This window comes from Aythya ferina (assembly GCF_964211825.1).
Source record: "Aythya ferina genome assembly, chromosome: 22".
Lineage (NCBI taxonomy): Eukaryota > Metazoa > Chordata > Aves > Anseriformes > Anatidae > Aythya > Aythya ferina.
This window is the reverse complement of record NC_140320.1, coordinates 5,734,387-5,752,632: the sequence shown is the minus strand read 5'-3', so window position 1 is coordinate 5,752,632 and position 18,246 is coordinate 5,734,387. Positions and strand designations below refer to the sequence as shown.

The 18,246-nt window shown below is 45.9% G+C and overlaps 2 protein-coding genes across 3 annotated transcripts; both read left to right on the top strand.

The window, feature by feature from the left end:
• Window positions 1-674: 674 nt before the first annotated feature.
• On the top strand, window positions 675-9,479 carry VPS11 (VPS11 core subunit of CORVET and HOPS complexes). Of its 2 annotated transcripts, none has more exons than XM_084495824.1 (16): window positions 675-878; window positions 1,186-1,320; window positions 1,468-1,603; window positions 2,143-2,306; window positions 2,407-2,654; window positions 3,095-3,296; window positions 3,577-3,728; window positions 4,417-4,603; window positions 5,007-5,150; window positions 5,647-5,835; window positions 6,163-6,324; window positions 6,792-6,931; window positions 7,243-7,445; window positions 7,957-8,128; window positions 8,248-8,470; window positions 9,230-9,479. In XM_084495824.1, exons 1-16 carry the CDS (start codon window positions 711-713, stop codon window positions 9,392-9,394), a joined length of 2,790 nt encoding a protein of 929 aa, XP_084351950.1. In that variant the 5' UTR covers window positions 675-710; the 3' UTR covers window positions 9,395-9,479. The 2 variants fall into 2 exon arrangements, with proteins under 2 accessions (XP_084351950.1, XP_084351949.1); XM_084495823.1 differs by having other exon boundaries at window positions 3,095-3,380.
• Window positions 9,480-9,692: 213 nt separating this feature from the next.
• HMBS (hydroxymethylbilane synthase) lies at window positions 9,693-17,899 on the top strand. The gene is made up of 14 exons (XM_084495835.1): window positions 9,693-9,770; window positions 9,877-9,930; window positions 11,229-11,301; window positions 11,983-12,032; window positions 12,132-12,187; window positions 13,087-13,164; window positions 13,477-13,554; window positions 14,634-14,709; window positions 14,939-15,052; window positions 15,538-15,576; window positions 16,342-16,461; window positions 16,661-16,714; window positions 17,263-17,349; window positions 17,571-17,899. The coding sequence occupies exons 1-14, from the start codon at window positions 9,747-9,749 to the stop codon at window positions 17,742-17,744; spliced, it is 1,077 nt and encodes a 358-aa protein (XP_084351961.1). The 5' UTR covers window positions 9,693-9,746; the 3' UTR covers window positions 17,745-17,899.
• Window positions 17,900-18,246: the final 347 nt, after the last annotated feature.

The window sequence follows — 18,246 nt, the reverse complement described above, 5'->3', positions numbered from 1 at the left end:
GCTGTTCCCTTTATAGAAAAAACTGGAACTTTATTTCAAGAAAAAAAAAAGCAAAACTATTTGCAATTCATGTGGGATATCCACTGGTCCCTAGTTAAGAAGTTGGTACTTTGTTAACCAGTGAACAACATGGAATAGTCCTTGAAAATATTCAGGGGAGGGAGGGGAAAATTGGCTTTCTGTTAAATTGGTAATTGGCTAATTCTCCAGTGGAGCAGAGATTTTGTTGAGAATGTGTTTTTCTCTGGATATGTACATGCGTTGCAGCACTGGCTTGTGAAGAGCTTCATGAGTTCAGAGTGCAAAAAAAAAAAAAAAAGATGAATGGTAAAATCCTGATTTTGTTGATTAAACTCAATAAAAGCTCCCTGGAACTCCAGCTTGGTTTTGGTGTTTCTTTTAACATTGCGAAGCAAGAAAAACAAAACACTGCTGTGGAGAGATGCCTCAAGATGGAGTCAGTGTGTATAAACACAAGGGGTCTCCCCTCAGTGGTGCTCGTGCTTTCTGTACACACTCTCCTGACTGTGAGGGGCTGGAGCAGCACTGCGGGAGTCTCACCGGCCTGCATTTTTTAAATTAATTTACTTTTTTTTAATCAGAGTGGCCCTGAACTGGGGCGCTCGTTTGGGTTGGCAACCGCTGAGGCGCAGCCCTCAGCCCCGGCGCATGCGCGGTGCGGCCCGCGGGGGGCGGGACGCGTCGCCAAGATGGCGGCCTACCTGCAGTGGCGGCGCTTCGTCTTCTTCGACAGAGAGGTGGTGAAGGAGCCGCCGGGCCCGGAGGGCTCCGCCGGGAAACCCTTCGCGCTGCCCCCGGGCGTCACGGTGTGCGACTCGGGCCGGGGGAGCCTCGTGTTCGGGGATATCCGAGGAGAGGTGGCGGTGCTGGGCGCTCCGGCCTTGCGGGGGGGCTTCGTGGGCTGGGGCCTGCGGCCTTCTGTGTGGGCTTGGTGGTCCTGTGCACAGGCCCCTGCCCTGTGCAAAACCCGTCGTTATTTGTTTCTGTGCTCTTAGGCGTCTCTGCAAAAGTGCGTTTGTTGCAGGCTTCTGACAGGAGCCGGTAAGGGTTTGATTCCGCCACGCTCAGAGGTGTTGGGCTTCTTGTGTCGTTTTGTTTTTCTTTTACCATTTTTTATCATCTTCCTTTGTTTGCCTTAACTGTGATCAACATATCGAAGGGCAGATCTGGTTTCTGCCGCGCTCGCTTCAACTCACTAGTTTCCAGGCTTACAAGCTAAGAGTAACGCACCTGTACCAGCTGAAGCAGCACAGTATTTTGGTGTCTGTTGGTGAGGATGAAGAGGGCATTAACCCATTGGTAAGTCACATGACAAAGAGAGGCAAATTTTTTGTGTTATGGACCTCTCATAGAATGCTGTGATTATCTCGATTGACTCTTCTTACTTTCAGTAGTTTGCCTCTAATGCCTCATGTTCAGCTTATGCTGTACCGCTGTTGTTTTCAGGTTAAAGTATGGAACCTGGAGAAACGAGACGGTGGAAATCCTCTTTGCACACGAATTTTTCCGGCGATACCGGGTAACAAGCCCACGGTTGTGTCTTGCCTAACTGTCCACGAGAATCTTAATTTCATGGCTATTGGTAAGTAAAGCTGAACAGAGTAAGAGCAGTAATGTTGCAGGACTGCAGGCTCTTTCTGTGTGTTGGTCTCTGCACTGAAATCAGAAGCTTTTTCTTATGTGTTGTGGTCTTCTGCCCCCAAACAGCTTGCAAACTATGAAATCTGAATGTTTTACTCACTAGTAGGAAACCTCCCTCTAGGGTTTTTGATGTATGGTACGTTTTGAATAAGCAAATTAATTAAAACGGTAGTTAAAATTGGAGGATGAAGTAGGTCTTCTCAAAACAAAATATAAAAAGACCCAAACAAAAATAACCTGCAAGTGGAGTTTGTGATGGGGGAAGCACGTTGAGCCTTGTGGAACAGTGACATTGCATGTGGTCCGGTGGCAACTGTGAAATTTAACAGGAGTAATTGGAGGTAGATTGGTGCAGCAATCCCATTACTTGATACCTTGCTGGCAAGCAAGGTGTCACTGGCTGCAGCTGCCCTGACTTGCACTGGATAATATTTCAAGTGTGCCACGCAAGTGAACAGTTTGGTCTGTCCTTTTCATCAGGTTTTGCAGATGGGAGTGTTGTACTTACAAAAGGAGACATCACCCGAGACCGGCACAGTAAGACTCAGATCCTGCATGAGGGCAGTTACCCAGTTACTGGTCTCGCTTTCCGACAGTCTGGCAAAACAACACATCTGTTTGTGGTGACCACAGAGAACATCCAGGTGGGAAATTAATTGGAAAAAATGAGAATCTGACTTGAAAATTCTATTGGCTTTAGAGTCAAGTTCAGGTGAGCTCTAAAACCTTGTGTTTCCTCTGTAGTCTTACCTGCTCTCAGTGAAAGATTATCCTCATCTGGAGCTGGACACTCACGGTTGCGGATTGCGCTGTTCTTCTCTCAGTGACCCCTCACAGGATCTGCAGTTCATCGTAGCAGGAAATGAATGTGTGTACCTCTATCAGCCAGACGAACGGGGCCCCTGCTTTGCCTTCGAGGGACAAAAGTTGATTGTTCACTGGTATCGGGGGTACCTCATCATTGTCTCCAAGGACCGGAAGACTTCTCCAAAGTAGGGGTCCTTGGAACACATGAGATTTTATTATTACTTTTTTTTTTTTTTTTTTTATCTTTTACTATTGCAGTTTTCTGCTTTCCCTCTTTTTTTTTTTTTTTCCCTTCTTCTTTGTGAAGCTTCACTCTAGGGGCTGACTGTAACTTTGTCAGAGGCTGTTGAAATTAATCCAGACCCATAGACCAATTTGGTTGTTAGAGTAGCACAGTCAAGCATGCTGAACAAGGGGGATTTCTTTCCACCCATATGAATTTCTCAGTCCAACACACACAGATGGCACTTGTGCATAAATATGCGGTGTCTTGCCTATGCATCTGCTTAGTTTATTTGTCCAAATGAACCTCGTTTGTCTTGCCCTCTGGGCATCTTTAGTTTGCGTAGGTATCGAAAGAATTCAGGTTGCTTCTTGTTTTCTAAAACTTTATTCTGCTCTCCAGGTCTGAGTTTGCTGGGAATGAGGCACAGAATTCAGATAAACAAGTCCTGAATATCTATGACTTGTGCAACAAATTCATTGCGTACAGCTCGATCTTCGATGATATAGTGGATGTTTTAGCGGAGTGGGGTTCCTTGTACGTACTGACCCGAGATGGGAAGATCCATGTACTGCAGGAGAAGGATACACAAACCAAACTTGAGGCACGTAAACCTGTTTTGTTGCTGGTCTGCCTTATGTCTGCAAGATTGTACTGGCTCCACAGGTTGAAAAATTGGACTGTTGAAGTGAGTGAGTTACAAGGTAATAAGTGACCTTGTAGCTTTCCAGCATAACCTGTGTTGCAGAGCATTTGGTATTTAAAAGCCCAAGTCTGCATACAGGTACAGCACCAAAGAGAAACAATTTGTTTTGTGGGCGTGTTTAAACCTTGCTTTAGAAGGTGATATTGCCCTCATACTGCTCCTACTCTGTATTTAACAGATGCTCTTCAGAAAGAACTTATTTGAAATGGCCATTAACCTAGCCAAGAGTCACCACTTGGACAGCGATGGCTTGTCAGAGATCTTCCGTCAGTATGGCGATCATCTGTACAACAAGGGGAACCACGATGGAGCCATCCAGCAGTATATTCGGTAAGCAGGGATAGTACAGAGCAAGGGCAGTGTGGTACAGATGGAGCTATATAGGCCTTGATTTCTGTTTCAGCCAAGGGCGGAAAAAAAGGCATGACTCATGAAAAATTCTACCAATAGAGAGAAAAGTGTCAGATTAAGTGCCTCCGAAGGTTGCTTGAAAATCACTCAATGTGAAAGGGTAAACTAGGGTGTCACTTAAATATAAAAAATGCTGTTTTAATATAAAACATATAAATATAAAAAAAGTCTGTTTTGGGGCTTATTGAAAACTGTTTTGAGCCACATACATGTAGAACTGAAACTTTGGAGCCCTGACACCTGTCAAGTGTTAGTATATATACTTAATGCAAATTTGCAATAAAATCAGGCTAACTGTGGCTAAACTGCTGCATGTGGGCATAAGTGTTTAAATAAGACTTTGAGTTTTGTGACTGTAAGAAAGGAAAATGTCTTTAATTCCCTTTTTTTGGATTCCCAATTATCTGTGGCCAGAGTGTAGCCCATCTTCTCACAGTTTCCTTTAGAGGAGCATTAATTCCTCATGTGCTGCCACCATCATCCCAATTGCAGCCTTTGTAGGTGGCTGTTTCACTGTGTCTGCTGAAGTTCTCTGTGCCATTAATTTTTTTCTTTTTTTGACTCCCTGGTTACGTGGCCTGCTGTGACGTGATTCTTCCCCTTCCAGAACAATAGGGAAGTTGGAACCATCTTATGTTATTCGGAAATTTCTAGATGCTCAGCGCATCCACAACCTCACTGCTTATCTGCAGACTCTTCATCTGCAGTCTCTGGCCAATGCAGACCATACTACGCTTCTGCTGAATTGCTATACCAAACTCAAAGACAGCTCCAAACTGGAGGAGTTCATTAAGGTAATGGGGGAAGGTGATAACTTAAGAATTTTGTTTTATTTTGTTACAATTAAAACACGACAATTAAAAAGGAGTAGTGATAACCAAAAATTGGCTCCTGTGGGGCTGTTGTGAGAGAGAGACACACACACAGAAAAGAAGGGATTTCTGCCGCAGTATCCTTGTTTTTGTTGCTTTATTTCCAAGCTTTTGGTTACATTCTCAGTTTGGCTGGCTTGGCCGTTCCAGTTTGAATTGTGATGGCTTTCGCCAGTGTGACTAGCTGAGAGGTGGTTAGACTTCCTTCTCAACACGTGATCTGTCCCTTGCATGAGAGATACTAAGTTGTCAGCACTCTGGCATTTCTCCTTTTAAGCAAATGATTACTGCTTAGTCCTCAGTCTTTCTGCTTCTGTTCTTGTAGACTAGCGAGAGCGAGGTCCGCTTTGATGTGGAAACAGCAATCAAAGTGCTTCGTCAAGCAGGTTACTACTCCCATGCTGTGTACTTGGCAGAGAAACATGCCCATCACGAATGGTACCTCAAAATCCAGCTAGAGGACATCAAGGTAAGATATTACTGCTCTCATGTTCTTACTGGTGTGAATATTGCTTCTCTAACCTCCTGTGTTGGAGGGAATCTCACTTCACTAGCCTGTCTGCACAGTAGCCCTGTGGCTACAGGACCGTTCAGGTAGTACCAGTGCCCGCTGTTGCTTGTGTGTTGGCTTTCTGCTTCTGGCTTGTGCAGTGGGTTGGAAATTAGAGGGGCTTATTTGTTCTGTTTTGGTATGTGGCTTTTTACAGTGACCCTTAGAGAAGGGAGGTTTGTTAGTGGCAAACGGGTTAGTGGCAGATGGATTTAAATCTCCATCTTTTCCCCAAGGCCACAGCCAGCCTTCCTCACACAGGAGGAGACCAAGCAGGAATAGTGAAATAAGATGATAATGCAGAGCAAATGGTGGTCCTGGCATACTTTCAGCATGTCTTCAGTGCTGTCTGTACTAATATTGATGTGGAGAGCAGAAGCCAATGTGATGTTATCCTTGCTGGCTGCCTCCACAGAACTACCAAGAGGCTTTACACTACATTGGAAAGCTGCCGTTTGATCAGGCAGAGAGTAACATGAAGCGGTATGGTAAAATCCTGATGCACCACGTCCCTAATGAGACCACAGAACTACTGAAGATCCTTTGCACTGATTACCAGCCATCAGGAGACAACGAAGGCCTTGGGCTGCTGGAAGGAAAAAAGGTATGGTTTGCTGGGACTGAGAGTTGTTGTTCTGGAGTAGTGACTTTGCAGCAGATGAGCACTCCTGCGTGCCTTGCAGCACAGGCCTGACATTTCAGACGTAATGAAAGGCCACATCCTGGTGTACTGGTAGTACACAAGAAACTGCCTAAAGCTATTACACAGAACTGATTGCTGCAGTAATTGGCATCCAGTGCTGTACGGTATCTGTTGCATCACAGATTGTAGGAACAGGCCCTCCAAATGATAGAGAAGAAGCACCTGTCTGTCTGTGGTTGTGCTGGGTGGTTTACTCTTTTTTTTTTTTTTTCCCTTCCTGTTTTACAGGCTAATTCTGAGGAGTTCATTCCGATTTTTGCAAACAACTCCCGAGAACTGAAAGCTTTTCTGGAGCACATGACTGAGGTGCAGTCTGACTCTCCACAGGGCGTCTATGACACTTTATTGGAACTTCGACTCCAAAACTGGGCCCACGAACAAGATAAGCAGGTTTGAGTTCCTCCAGCTTTGTATTTTGAGAGGGAGCTTTGGTGCCTAGGAATTCTATTTGCATTCCTGCCAGCCCATAACCTTTTCAGATGGGCAGTGTTAATGTGAGGCAGTTCATATGCTATACTGGACAAACGGCAAATAAATGAGAAAGCAACCTGCTAGCTTGAAGAGTACTCGTTTCAGTGAGGCTGAGTTTGTTTTGTATGAGTCTCAGTGAAGTACAGTTTCCAGACAATACAATCTCTGTGGGCAGAGGCCGCTCCCACAAAACCAGCTATATATGCTTGCCCTCATCTCTGGGGGATGCCGGCTGTTTGGATGAAAGAAATTGTCTTCTCTGCTTAAAGGGGATATAGGGCAAACAGAACTTTGCTCCTCTTTAGAAAGCTGCAACTGTTGTCAGATTTTAATGCAAAATATTTGAGTGTTGCTTCCCACCTACCTCTCATTTCTGTTTCCTGTAGATCAAGGAAAAGCTGCACAATGAAGCACTCACTCTCCTGAAGAGTGGAAGGTTCAAAACAGTCTTTGATAAGGCCTTGGTCTTATGTCAGATGCACAACTTTAAGGATGGTGTCCTCTACCTCTATGAACAGGGCAAACTGTGAGTGTTGGTTTTCTCCCCAGAGTACTAATGCTTCCTCCACTCCAGGAATTTCTGAGCTGTAATTGTCCCTGCCCTACAATGGTAAGGACTCCTTGAGTATCCCAAGATAGGAACTGTACAGATAATAGCTCAGCTGAAAATATCCTACTGTTGGAGCAGGGCAGTGATGTGGAGAATGGATGACAGACCAGGCTCTGGTTCTGTGGGAATGTTTGGGGATTGCACGGCTGCATGAAAACCTGGGATTCCTATAACCTCTCAAAAAGAGAAGTAGATTCTTCTTGTTGATGCGTTGCTCTTTTCTGTAGCTTCCAACAGATCATGCACTACCACATGCAGAATGAGCAGTACAAGAAGGTGATTGAGGTGTGTGAGCTGTATGGAGACCAGGAGGCATGTCTCTGGGAACAGGCTCTCGGCTATTTTGCACGGAAAGAGGAGGACTGCAAGGAGTATATTGCCGCGGTGCTGAAACACATAGAGAACAAGAACCTTATGCCTCCGCTGCTTGGTAATAATGACATGTGGCACCTAAACCATTTTTTATAGCACTCTGTAGACTAGAAATTTGAGAGAAGTATCAATGAAGTTTGAGCCCACGATTTGAAACAAGGACCTGCTCTATAGGAAAATGTGATGCCAGTGGTAGCTCCCTAATCAGAGCAGAAGATTTGTGGTATCGGTCACTGGGATGTCTGTGAATTGTTTCTGTTCTATCAGTGTTGGAAGGTGAAGGGCTTGCCTAAACTCCTGCTGTGGACTGGGAGAGAAGTTGAAATAGAATCCAGTCCACTAGATTATTGCTTTGCCTCTTTGGTCTGTGCTGTCTAAACATGATCCCAGTCATGTCTTTGGAAGCAGGAGCCCTCCAGAGTGCAAGCTGAAACTTTAGTCTTTAAATGAGGTTTCTGATTGTCTTTGCCTGTAAGTAGCCTCTTAAAACAAAGTGGTCTGTCCAGGTAGGACCAGTGTAGCTGCAGTTTCTTTGCTTGTGTTTAAACTAACCTCTTGGTTATCCTCAGTTGTGCAGACACTGGCTCACAACTCCACGGCCACGCTGTCTGTGATTAAGGATTATCTTGTCAACAAGCTGCAGAAGCAGAGCTGCCAGATCGAGCAGGATGAGCAAAGAATTCTAAAATACAGAGAAGAAACCACCAGGATCCGCCAGGAGATTGAAGAGCTAAAAGCAAGGTGCAGGACTGTGGTGTCTTGTCTACAGCAGAGCTGCTGTTCTACTTCATTAATGAAAAATACACTTTGTTTTTCTTTTGTTCTTTACTTCTGTTTTTCCTTCTTTCTGTCACTTTCAGTCCCAAGATCTTTCAGAAGACCAAGTGTAGTATCTGTACCAGTGCCCTGGAGCTTCCTTCAGTCCACTTCCTTTGTGGTCATTCCTTCCACCAGCACTGCTTTGAGAGCTACTCGGACAGTGACTCAGAATGTCCTACTTGCATGCCCGAAAACCGCAAAGTGATGGATATGATCCGGGCTCAGGAGCAGAAGAGAGATCTGCACGATCAGTTTCAGCATCAGGTAGGGTGATGTTGTATGTCACAGAATCATTTGGGTTGTAAGAGAGCTCTAAGGTCACCCAGTCCAACCTCTGACCTAACACAAATCCTCCACTAAACCACATCACTAAGCTCTACATCTAAATGTCTTAAAGCCCTCCAGGGATGGTGACTCCACCACTTGCCTGGGCAGCCCATTCCAATGTCTTTCAAGCTTTTTTTTTTTTAAGTGGATTGCTCTGGAGATCCCCCAGCAGCTGGTAGAGAAGGGTAAAGCTGAAAGTATGTTGATTGAGGATGCTGAGGCCTTAGGAGCTAGAGTGACTAGTACAGGGTGTGGAGATTCCTTGATGTTTTGCAAAGATGGAAGAGGAACTGTTGTCACTTCATCCAGAAATGGGTCTAGATCTGTCCCGTGGGCAGCTGATCAACAAATTGCCTAGCACAAATGAAGGAGGAAGGAAAGTCTTGAGATCAGAGTGGGGTAGGAGGGCGTATCGGAAGTAATGCTTCTACGTCAATGTTACCAAAAAAATTCAGGAGGTAAGCTGAGAGTGGGATACCAGCTGGAACATGTTAGCACATTGGGACACTGTAAGCTAATGCAGAAGCTTTCATACTTAAATAAACTGCCCCGGTGGCACAAAGGGTAACAGCAGGGTAAGAAGCTGCTGCTGCTGCCACGGAATGGCAAGGGAGTGCCTGGAGCTGCAGGGGCTGTAGGTAAAGGGGCAGGGAAGGCAGAGCTCGGGCGCTGACGGTGCTGCTTTGTGCCCTGCAGCTCAAGTGCTCCAACGACGGCTTCTCCGTCGTCGCCGACTACTTCGGCCGCGGCGTCTTCAACAAGCTGACCCTCATCACCGACCTACCCCCGGGGAAGCCCCCCGCCAGCCTGGAGGCCGGGCTGCACCGGGAGCTGCTCCTGCACGGCAGGCGCGGCACCTAACGGCGGCTGTGTGGCTGTGACCACCGGGCGGGGAAGAGCGCGGGGCTGTCCGGTACCGCGTGGCAATAAACGGGGCTGTTCGGCACCGCGCTGTGATCACGGGGCTGGGCTGTAACGGGGCCGGGCTGTAACGGGGCTGCCCGGTACTACGGGGCCGTAACGGGGCTGCCCCGTACCGCTGGGCCTTAACGGGGCCGGGCCGTAACGGGGCCGCCCGGACCCACGTGGCCGTAACGGAGCCGCGGGGAGCCCCGGGGGGAGGGGGCGGGGCGAGCGTCCCGGATGTGACGTAGAGGGGCGGGGCCGCGCCATGGAGCGGAGCGGGGAGCGCTGAGGGGAGGGAGGCGGCGCCATGGCGGAGCCGGGCCCGGCCGCCGTGAGTCGGGGTCTGGGGGGCTCGGAGGGGGGACGCCGGGGATGTGAGGGGAGGAGGAGGGCACCGGGAGGGCTCCGGCCGGCCGCTGACCCCCTTGTTACCGCAGGGCGAGAACGGAGTGGGCGGCAGAGCGGTCCGTGTGGGCACCCGGCGGAGCCAGGTAGGCGGCGGGGGGCGCCGGTAACGCCCCGGGGGTAACACGGGGGGGGTCGGGGGGCTTCTCCCGGGGCCTTCTCCCGGTATTGCCCCCCCCGGGGGTCCTGCTCGGCGTTTTTCGGCCTTCAGAGTTCCCGGTGCAGCCCGGTGCAGCAGGGAGGAGCCGGCCCGTCGAGGGCGATAAGCGGCCCCGCGCCCCCGTGCCCCCGTCCCGCCGTAATCTCGCTCGTCCCGGTGGGTTTTTTCTAAGAAAGGGGGGGGCAGAGGGGCAGCGGCTTTTTGAACTGTTTTTTCTAACCCGAGGCTTTGCAAGCAGCAGCTTCCCTTCGCGCTCATTTTATATGTAGGGAAAGTGCCGTCCGGAGAACAAAGTTAGCTGCCCCAGGCTACTCGGTTCATTACAGGGAGAAAAGCTAAAACGCTACTCGGCTGTGGCTGCTCGACTACTGCTGCACGTGTAGCATGAACCAATAACATCATGATGTTCTTGCTGCTTCTGCTATCATCATAAAAGACAATATTCTTCCTTTATCTTACTACTCTAGCATCTTTTGTTTGCTGTTTCTGCAGACCTTTTGTTTGTGTCTGTAGAATTTCTAAATAAAGTTCTGCTCTTAAAAGTAGCTCACGTTTACCAGCAACTCTAAGTCTTCCACAGGTAAAGTGAAATCCAACCGGTTCCTACCAAAGCTTGCAGTATTGGTAACGTTCACGCTCTTAGAAATAGCAGGGGGTATCCAGTACGTGTATGACTTCTTCTTTCATCACTGAGTGGCAGGAGGATGGTTTGGCTTGCCTTTACACTTGCTTGCCAGTAAGCAGGCATCTTTCAGCAGTGGGATTTGAGATGTGGAACAAAGTGCTTTAAAGTTAGGTACGTAAATTCTGTTTAAGTGCAAAGGCAATGATGGGAACAGCTAATGACCTTAATGCACCTGGAAGCAGAGTGAGTGAATCCCAACACACAGCCTTCCGCTTCAGTTGATTTTCCTAACTCAGTAAATTCTTTCTGTTCTGACTTGTCACTGTTTGGATCGCAACAGTGTTGGATCTGGGGAGAGGCTGTTTTGCTGCTTAGATACAAACAATTATTTGGTGAAATGCGCCGGTCACGATGTAGGTTTGTGTGCCTCAGAGGGTTTGTATGTATGTATGTACTTGGGGCTACTTTTTTTAATATTTGCAGCTTAGAGAACTTAGTGGTAATTAATGCATAACCATCAAAGAATGGCAAAGTTCTCTCTAGCTGCTATGTAGCTGATGTGCTTTTTGCATAGGGCTTTGCTTTCTGCTTTGTTGCAGCTGGCCCGGATTCAGACCGACAGTGTAGTTGAGATGCTCCGTGAGTTACACCCAGACCTCCACTTTGAGATTGGTAGGTGGTGTGGGTTTTTTTTGTTTCTGCTCTGGTGTAGATTGCAGTAGGAGCCAGCCAGCTATCTTTGTGTGCAAGATGTGCGTACAGAATACTGTCAAGAGGAGGAGAATTTGCCCTGTTATCTAAGAGTGCAGTCTGAATTCATTTAGGCTGTGTGGCTGAGCAACTGCTGCTGGTGTTTTCCATGGGAGGAGGATTTCACAAGCTCCTGGTGTTTGTGGCCCTGCATCTGTCAATCTGCCATGCAGGTGACATTGTGTTGCTTCGTTGGAGAACGTGGTATCAATGTGGCTGCCCTCTGGACTGTGTTCAGGACACTTCCCTGTCTGGGGCTTGTGGTATTTAACAGCATAGGAATAACTGGAAGCACTCTTGCACTGGAGAGAGCTGCTGAGTATCTGCTCACTGACGCTCTGGAGAAAGATCTGGGCAATGTCCTTTCAGTTGGTCGTTCCCAAAACCTGCACTCTTTCTTTCTCTGTGTTTTTAAGGACAGTGACGAATGTGTCATTCTCACTTAACATGGTTGAGTGCAACGTATTCTTAGGAGTGAGCTGCTCTCGTATTGAGTCTGTGCACACAGTGCACATAAGTGTGTATTGCTTGTGTAAATGCTTTCAGTCTAGGCCTATGTGCTCTGACCATACCTCACACTTTATCTGTGCTCTTTCTGAGCAGTTGCCATGTCAACAACTGGAGATAAGATCCTGGATACAGCACTTTCCAAGGTAAAGGGCATCTTCTTTTTGTGCTCATGAAGTAATTGTGTTTGGTGGTATATTTGCAGATTTTTCTTTTGTGGTTCATATTCCTCCATTTACATGTAGATTGGGGAGAAGAGCCTTTTCACCAAAGAACTAGAAAACGCACTCGAAAGAAATGAGTAAGAGCCTGATTATTTTATTTTATTTTATTTTACTGGGGGGGGGGGAATTGGGGTTGCTGTTGTTTTGTTCTTCCTTGTCTAGCATTCATGCTCTTCAGACATTTTTTGCTTTGCTGCCATGTGATCTAGTTTTCTTCTGTTCCGCTACGTCTGGTTACATGAGAAATTCTTTGCTAAGTCATTGTCTCTACTCATTGTCTCTTTTCTTTCTTTTAACTTTCTACCCTGGACTTAGGCCTTGCATTTTGGAGTGGCATTGTGATGCTTAGTCTGCCCTGGTTACGGTTTTTTTTTTTTTCTGCTGTGATTTGCATTACATGTTTGTCAGAGTGGATGTAATGCCTGCTTGGGAATACTTTATTTTAAAAAATATTTTGCTTGGTTGTGTTAATATTTTGTTTTAGTGTATTTCACATTAACATGGCATAACATTCAGTGTTGTTGTGTGACCGTATTTCTTAAAATGTTTGCATGCTAAATATTTAGGAGAATTGGGCGTGAGCAAGTTGTGCTGCTTTCTGGAGTAACTTCTACAGGAGAGCTCAGTTCAGATTCATGCTGGAGCAGAGATTACAGCTTTTGCTTTTTGTAATATCACGGGGAGGGTTGCTGTGGTGCTTGCTTATGGCTTAGTTAAAGTAGGTTTAAAAATAAAGATCACAACACTTAATTTTCCAGGTTAGAAAAGATGGACAGAGAAAGGTGAAATTACTTTTTTGGGATGAAACAATAATACTATAGTAGTTCTGGCTGTACAATCCTGAAAATCCTCTCTCCTCCAAATTAATTCCCAGGGTGAATTTATACTTTTCTGTACGTTGCCTGTAGGTCTCTGGTGGGTACCGTGTGACCCAACCATCTGTTCAGTGCTGTGATTACTGTCCTGTAATTTTTAGAGTTGACCTGGTAGTTCACTCCTTGAAGGACCTGCCAACTTCTCTTCCTCCTGGCTTTACCATTGGTGCTGTCTGCAAGTAAGTATGGGCTTATTCTTGATTCTCTGAGGGCCGTGCATTTTGCAGTGTGAGTAATGGCAGAAAAGCAAAGGCAGCTTAGGTAGTCTTGGTTCAGTTTGTTTGCCCTTTGATTATTCTCTGAAACAGTGGAACAGCTGGAGTTGTCCTAGCGTTCTGTAGCCATCAGGTGTACTGGAACTCCTTATTTTTACAATGGTGAAAAAGTCTTTTGGAGCTAGAGCCAGCTCCTTTGGGGGCCAATATCAGAACTGTTGACTCTTACAACCTACCATTTAAATGATGTCACTCTGCTCTTGCATTATTTTGCAGAAGGGAATCCCCACTTGATGCTGTCGTCTTTCACCCCAAGAACTGTGGGAAAACACTTGGTCTCCTTCCGGAAAAGAGGTGAGTGGGGAGAAAGGGAAGACAGTAAGGTGTGAAAATGGAAGGGAGAAACTTGTTGATATTTCCTAGTGACAAATCAATGAGCTCCTTACTTTATCCTGTAGTGGTTTTACACTGCCTTCAATTAACTTTCACGTATGTTACACTGAATCCGCTTGTTGAAAAAAGCAACGCTGTCTTGGGAGTGTTGTAGACTGAGTCAGTTTGGCTATCTCCTGCCACCTTTTGAGATGCAGCACTTCTTCAAGTGAGACCCTTTCTTATCTCAACTTCCAGAGTGAACACCAGGTCCTTTATATTCTGCTTATTGCAGGGGAATGAATGCATGCTGTGCAGCCAGGGTGTCTAGTGCAGCATTTTAACTTGCATGGTCCCGAACCATTCTCGTTTCCACCCAGCCAATTCTGATTTTTGTTACCTTTTTTTGGCATCAGTTTTCTGTGGTTCTGCTGGGAGCATAAGTAGTTTCTGCCTTTGGAGTTACCTGACTAATTTCCTATGCGTTTTTATCGAGATTATAGAGTCCACAAACGTGGGCTCACACTTCCATGCATCTGGGTGGTGTGAAAATCTTACCTGCCGTAGGTTCCAGATTACCAAGAAGAGTAAATAGTGCGCATCTCTAGAAAATAAATGCTTACTGTCTAGCGTTCTGTGTTGTCAAGTTAGACAACCTATTTTCAAAATGTTTTTTGTTTGTTTTTTTAGTATATTGCCAGTGGGAAAAAATTGATGGGGGCTGTGTTAAACATTTAAACCTCCACACATTTAAACCTTCTGTTTTAAATGGACGTTTCATCAGTCCTCGACAGTTTCTTGTGGCTACCCTCCAGAAGCATTCACTCTAAATCCAGTACTGGGAGTGGCTTGCCTGCAACTAGCTTCAGCTAGTTCTTATGTTAAACCTCAACGAGTGTTTTTTACATGTTCTAAGAAGGTATAAATCATTGGCACGTTCTTGGATCTTCATTTCCATCCTAAGAGGAAGGAAAAAAATATTTGCTTAAAACTTCTGACATCTCCAGATGGAGGGAAGTGCAGGAGTATTCTGGATTTCATTGATTTAATTTTCTCAACAGCGTGATTGGAACCAGTTCACTTCGTCGAGCAGCCCAGCTCAAAAAGAAGTTTCCTCATCTAGAATTCAGAGATATCGTATCCTTTCATGACAAAATGTGGGTTCTGGATAAAGTTCCATGAAGGGTAATAAAAGTTGATGCAAAATCTAGCATCAAGGCTGATTTATACTACCTGACTTCTTTCAGGATGGTATCCCGACAGATTCTAATCTGAAGACTGTTGGATTCTGTAAACACAGACAAGTTAATGTGAAGTGGTTGTAGGACTGCTTGCATGCTGTTTCTATACTTAACCGCTTTTGCAGAGAGGGAATTTAAATACCCGCTTAAAGAAGCTCGATGAGAAGGACGAGTTCAGTGCCATAATCCTGGCTGCTGCTGGGCTGAAGAGAATGGGCTGGGAGAATCGCATTGGTCAGGTGAGTGGCAAAGCAGAGAATACCGTTCTCTTCTGAGTCTGCCTGCTTGATTTTTAGACCTTTGTGTTTGTCTCATTGAAGACATACATTTATTTTGCTGAATCTGTGGTCACATTCCCTTGAGATCTGATGTGGTTCAGGGAGGATTTGATTTGTTTGTTTATCTTCATACGTAAATTTTTACCATGCGGCTTTCCACAGTGCAGTAACAGTTTGTAATATCTCCCAGCATTTCACAGTACTTGTGTGCAGCAGCACAGCAGTGCGTGACTAAGACTTTTCAGGTTAACTAAGGAAGTGTTACTGCCCAGGTGAAGGAAGGTGCTTCTCACCTTAGGGATGGAAACACCGAGGTGTGGGAAGGGGGAGGTGATTTCCATGGTTGGGCGTGAAATCAATGGTAGAGGTGAGCACAGAATTCAACTCCTGTTTCCTATGTTCTGAAAAGTGCAAAGTGGTTTAACTCTGGTTTTACTTTCTTCCAGCTCCTGAGCCCTGAGGATTGCCTCTATGCTGTTGGACAGGTATGTTACAGCTTCTCTACCATAAACCTGACTGTGTATGGAGAATGAGCAGCAGTATGACATGTCAAGTGGTTGACTGTGGCAGTCAAATACTACGTTTGTGTTTGTTGCCAAAGAACAATTACATTGATCTCGTTGCCTGTTAGGCTGCTTATGCACAGCCTGTGGGAAGAACATCAGTCAGCTTTATGAGCTTGTGTGGCGGGGGGCTGATTTCCATCAGCCATAGAAAGTGGTAAATGGTAGAGGTAACGTGTGGCGTGACTACACTGCGGCGACTCTGCAAGTATCAGGCAGGCCGTGAATGTGGCAGGGTGAGTGTTGTGTCGTGCTGGGCTAATTGTGCAAAGCCACTGCAGTATTTGCACTGTTGACACTCCCTTACACACCGTGTCCTAACTCTGGCTGTGTGGAGCTGAAACAGCTGCCTTGGGGCACACTGTTAGTGCGCTTGTTTCAAGGCAGTCAAACTGCTCCAGCCCATGCTGGGCATGTAGCTGAGTTTACAAAGTGTTGCACAGCTGGTATCAAACTTGAGAAACCTGAGCTGGCTGTGCATTAGTGATTGCAGGCAGCATTATGTGCTGCAATTATTCCCCATTCTGGGTCAATTCCCAGTGCGTGAACAGGAGTCAGAGAATCCTAGAATATCCTGAGTTGGAAGGGACCCACGAGGATCATTCTGATTTGTGACAACTGCTGAGTGCACACAGAGATGCCAAAGTTGAGGATTTACTTTTTTTTGTTGTTATTATCTCCTTATAGGGGGCATTAGCAGTGGAAGTTCGTGCCAAAGACCAAGAAATACTGAATATGGTATCTGCCCTGCACGATGGAGAAACCGTACTATGCTGCATCGCTGAGAGGGCCTTTATGAAACGTTTGGTACGTGTGGCATCCTTGCTCTTCTTGCAGCAATCAGTACAGCTCTGCTACAGTTAAACTGATGCCACGCTTTCTTAAAACTGCTAGTAGAGCCTATTTGTGATTTAGGAAGTAGGGTTTTGTGCAGCATGTACTTTTCAGGTGCTTCTGGTTTGAATGTGTCAGGGAGAAAACTCCATTGTCAACTTTTTTGTTCTAGGAGGGTGGCTGTAGTGTCCCTGTTGCAGTTAGCAGCGTGCTGAAAGATGGCCAGGTGAGGAATATTTTGTATTTATCTGGGATTATTTCTGGGGAACTGTACCAGTGTGTGCACATTCCCTGAAGGCAACTCCAGCAGACAGCTTTATGGTACAGTAGGGCAGATGGGGTTCTGACTCAAGCCTTCCAGGTTACTCTCTAAAACAGGAGAATGAGAATGGGTCTGGTTACTGAGATCAAGTCTTTTAGAAAATCTCCTTATTATGATAGTTTATTTCCCCCCCCCCCCCCCCCCCTATTCTAAAGGCAGTGTTGCCCTGTGGTCTGGATGTGTTGAACTCCAGAAAATGTGTGCATAAAAGCATCCAGACCACAGGGCTGTAAAAACAGCAGACTATGATTAAGTAGGTGGGAAGTTAGAAAAGAATTCAGCTTGTTCCTTGGTAGTTGCATCTTCTGTAAAAGGGATTACTTGTCTTAAAGCTCTGTCATGCTGCTATTCTAGCTGATCCTACTGGACTACAAAAGTGTTCCCCTCCAGGCTTGTCTGTGCATTTTGCATGTTTTTTAATGTGGCATTAATACCTTCTGTGTCTTTCAAAGTTGTATTTGACAGGTGCAGTCTACAGTTTGGATGGATCTGATAGCCTGAAAGAGACTATGCAGACCAGCGTTAATTATCCGCAACAGGTACGTAAAGCACACTGGGTTCATAAGCCAAACCTGAAGTTGAATGACAAAACCAGACCTTTAGAAATCTCTTACTTTTGGTCTGGTTCTTCAGTCCCTGGAAACTCTACAGCAATGCTGTTCTCAACTTCTTCGACCAGGGCTTCTATCTCGTTTTCTACACGTTCAGCTCATTGTCCACACCTTCCTACTGCTTTATGTCGATACATTTATGTTTGCAGAATGAAGACGGACCAAATGATGATGTGCAGCACGTTGGCATCACAGCCAGGAATGTCGCTGGTCAGGCGCAGGAAGCTGCGGAGAACCTTGGTGTTGAACTGGCTAGTTTACTTCTGAGCAAGGGAGCTAAGCACATCCTGAGTGTGGCAAGGCAGCTTAATGATGCCTGCTAAACCTGTGGTGAGGTCAGCAAGATTGCTCCAAGTCTTGCTTCAGCCTTTGCAGCTGTTGTTATCAGCCTTTAGAGGGATTTTTTTAAACATTCACACCGGTCTTGCCTGATGTTTGGGCGCAGAAAAATATGCAATAATAAACTAATTCCAGAGTAGTGATGCTGATCAGGGTTTTTATATCTGAAGCTTACTGGAAGATTTTTATTGCTAGGGGGGAAAAAAAAGGTGTTTGCCTGTTGCGTTTAGGAATGGGGCACTGTACTGTCCCAGTCTGACTAAAGTATTTTCAGTAATCACTGATTTTGTGTAATTGTGTACTATTTGGGCCTGTTCTCCCATCAGAAATGCTGAAGGAGAATGGTGTTAGGCTCTCATTACAGCATCTGTGTTAATTTTCCATGAGGAATGCTGTGTTCAAAATAATCCCATTGAGTTATATCGTAAGCTATCAGATAATTTCTCACTCGCCCCTAACGAATTATTAAGTAACTGGTCAGCTATC

Coding starts and splice junctions, on each gene's coding strand:
- VPS11 (XM_084495823.1), top strand. CDS start 711: ATGGCGGCCTACCTGCAGTGGCGGCGCTTCGTCTTCTTCGACAGAGAG. Junction 3,381..3,576: donor TGAAAAATTGGACTGTTGAA/GTGAGTGAGTTA, acceptor TGTATTTAACAG/ATGCTCTTCAGAAAGAACTT. Junction 5,151..5,646: donor TCCAGCTAGAGGACATCAAG/GTAAGATATTAC, acceptor CTGCCTCCACAG/AACTACCAAGAGGCTTTACA.
- HMBS (XM_084495835.1), top strand. CDS start 9,747: ATGGCGGAGCCGGGCCCGGCCGCC. Junction 11,302..11,982: donor AGACCTCCACTTTGAGATTG/GTAGGTGGTGTG, acceptor CTTTCTGAGCAG/TTGCCATGTCAACAACTGGA. Junction 13,165..13,476: donor ACCATTGGTGCTGTCTGCAA/GTAAGTATGGGC, acceptor ATTATTTTGCAG/AAGGGAATCCCCACTTGATG.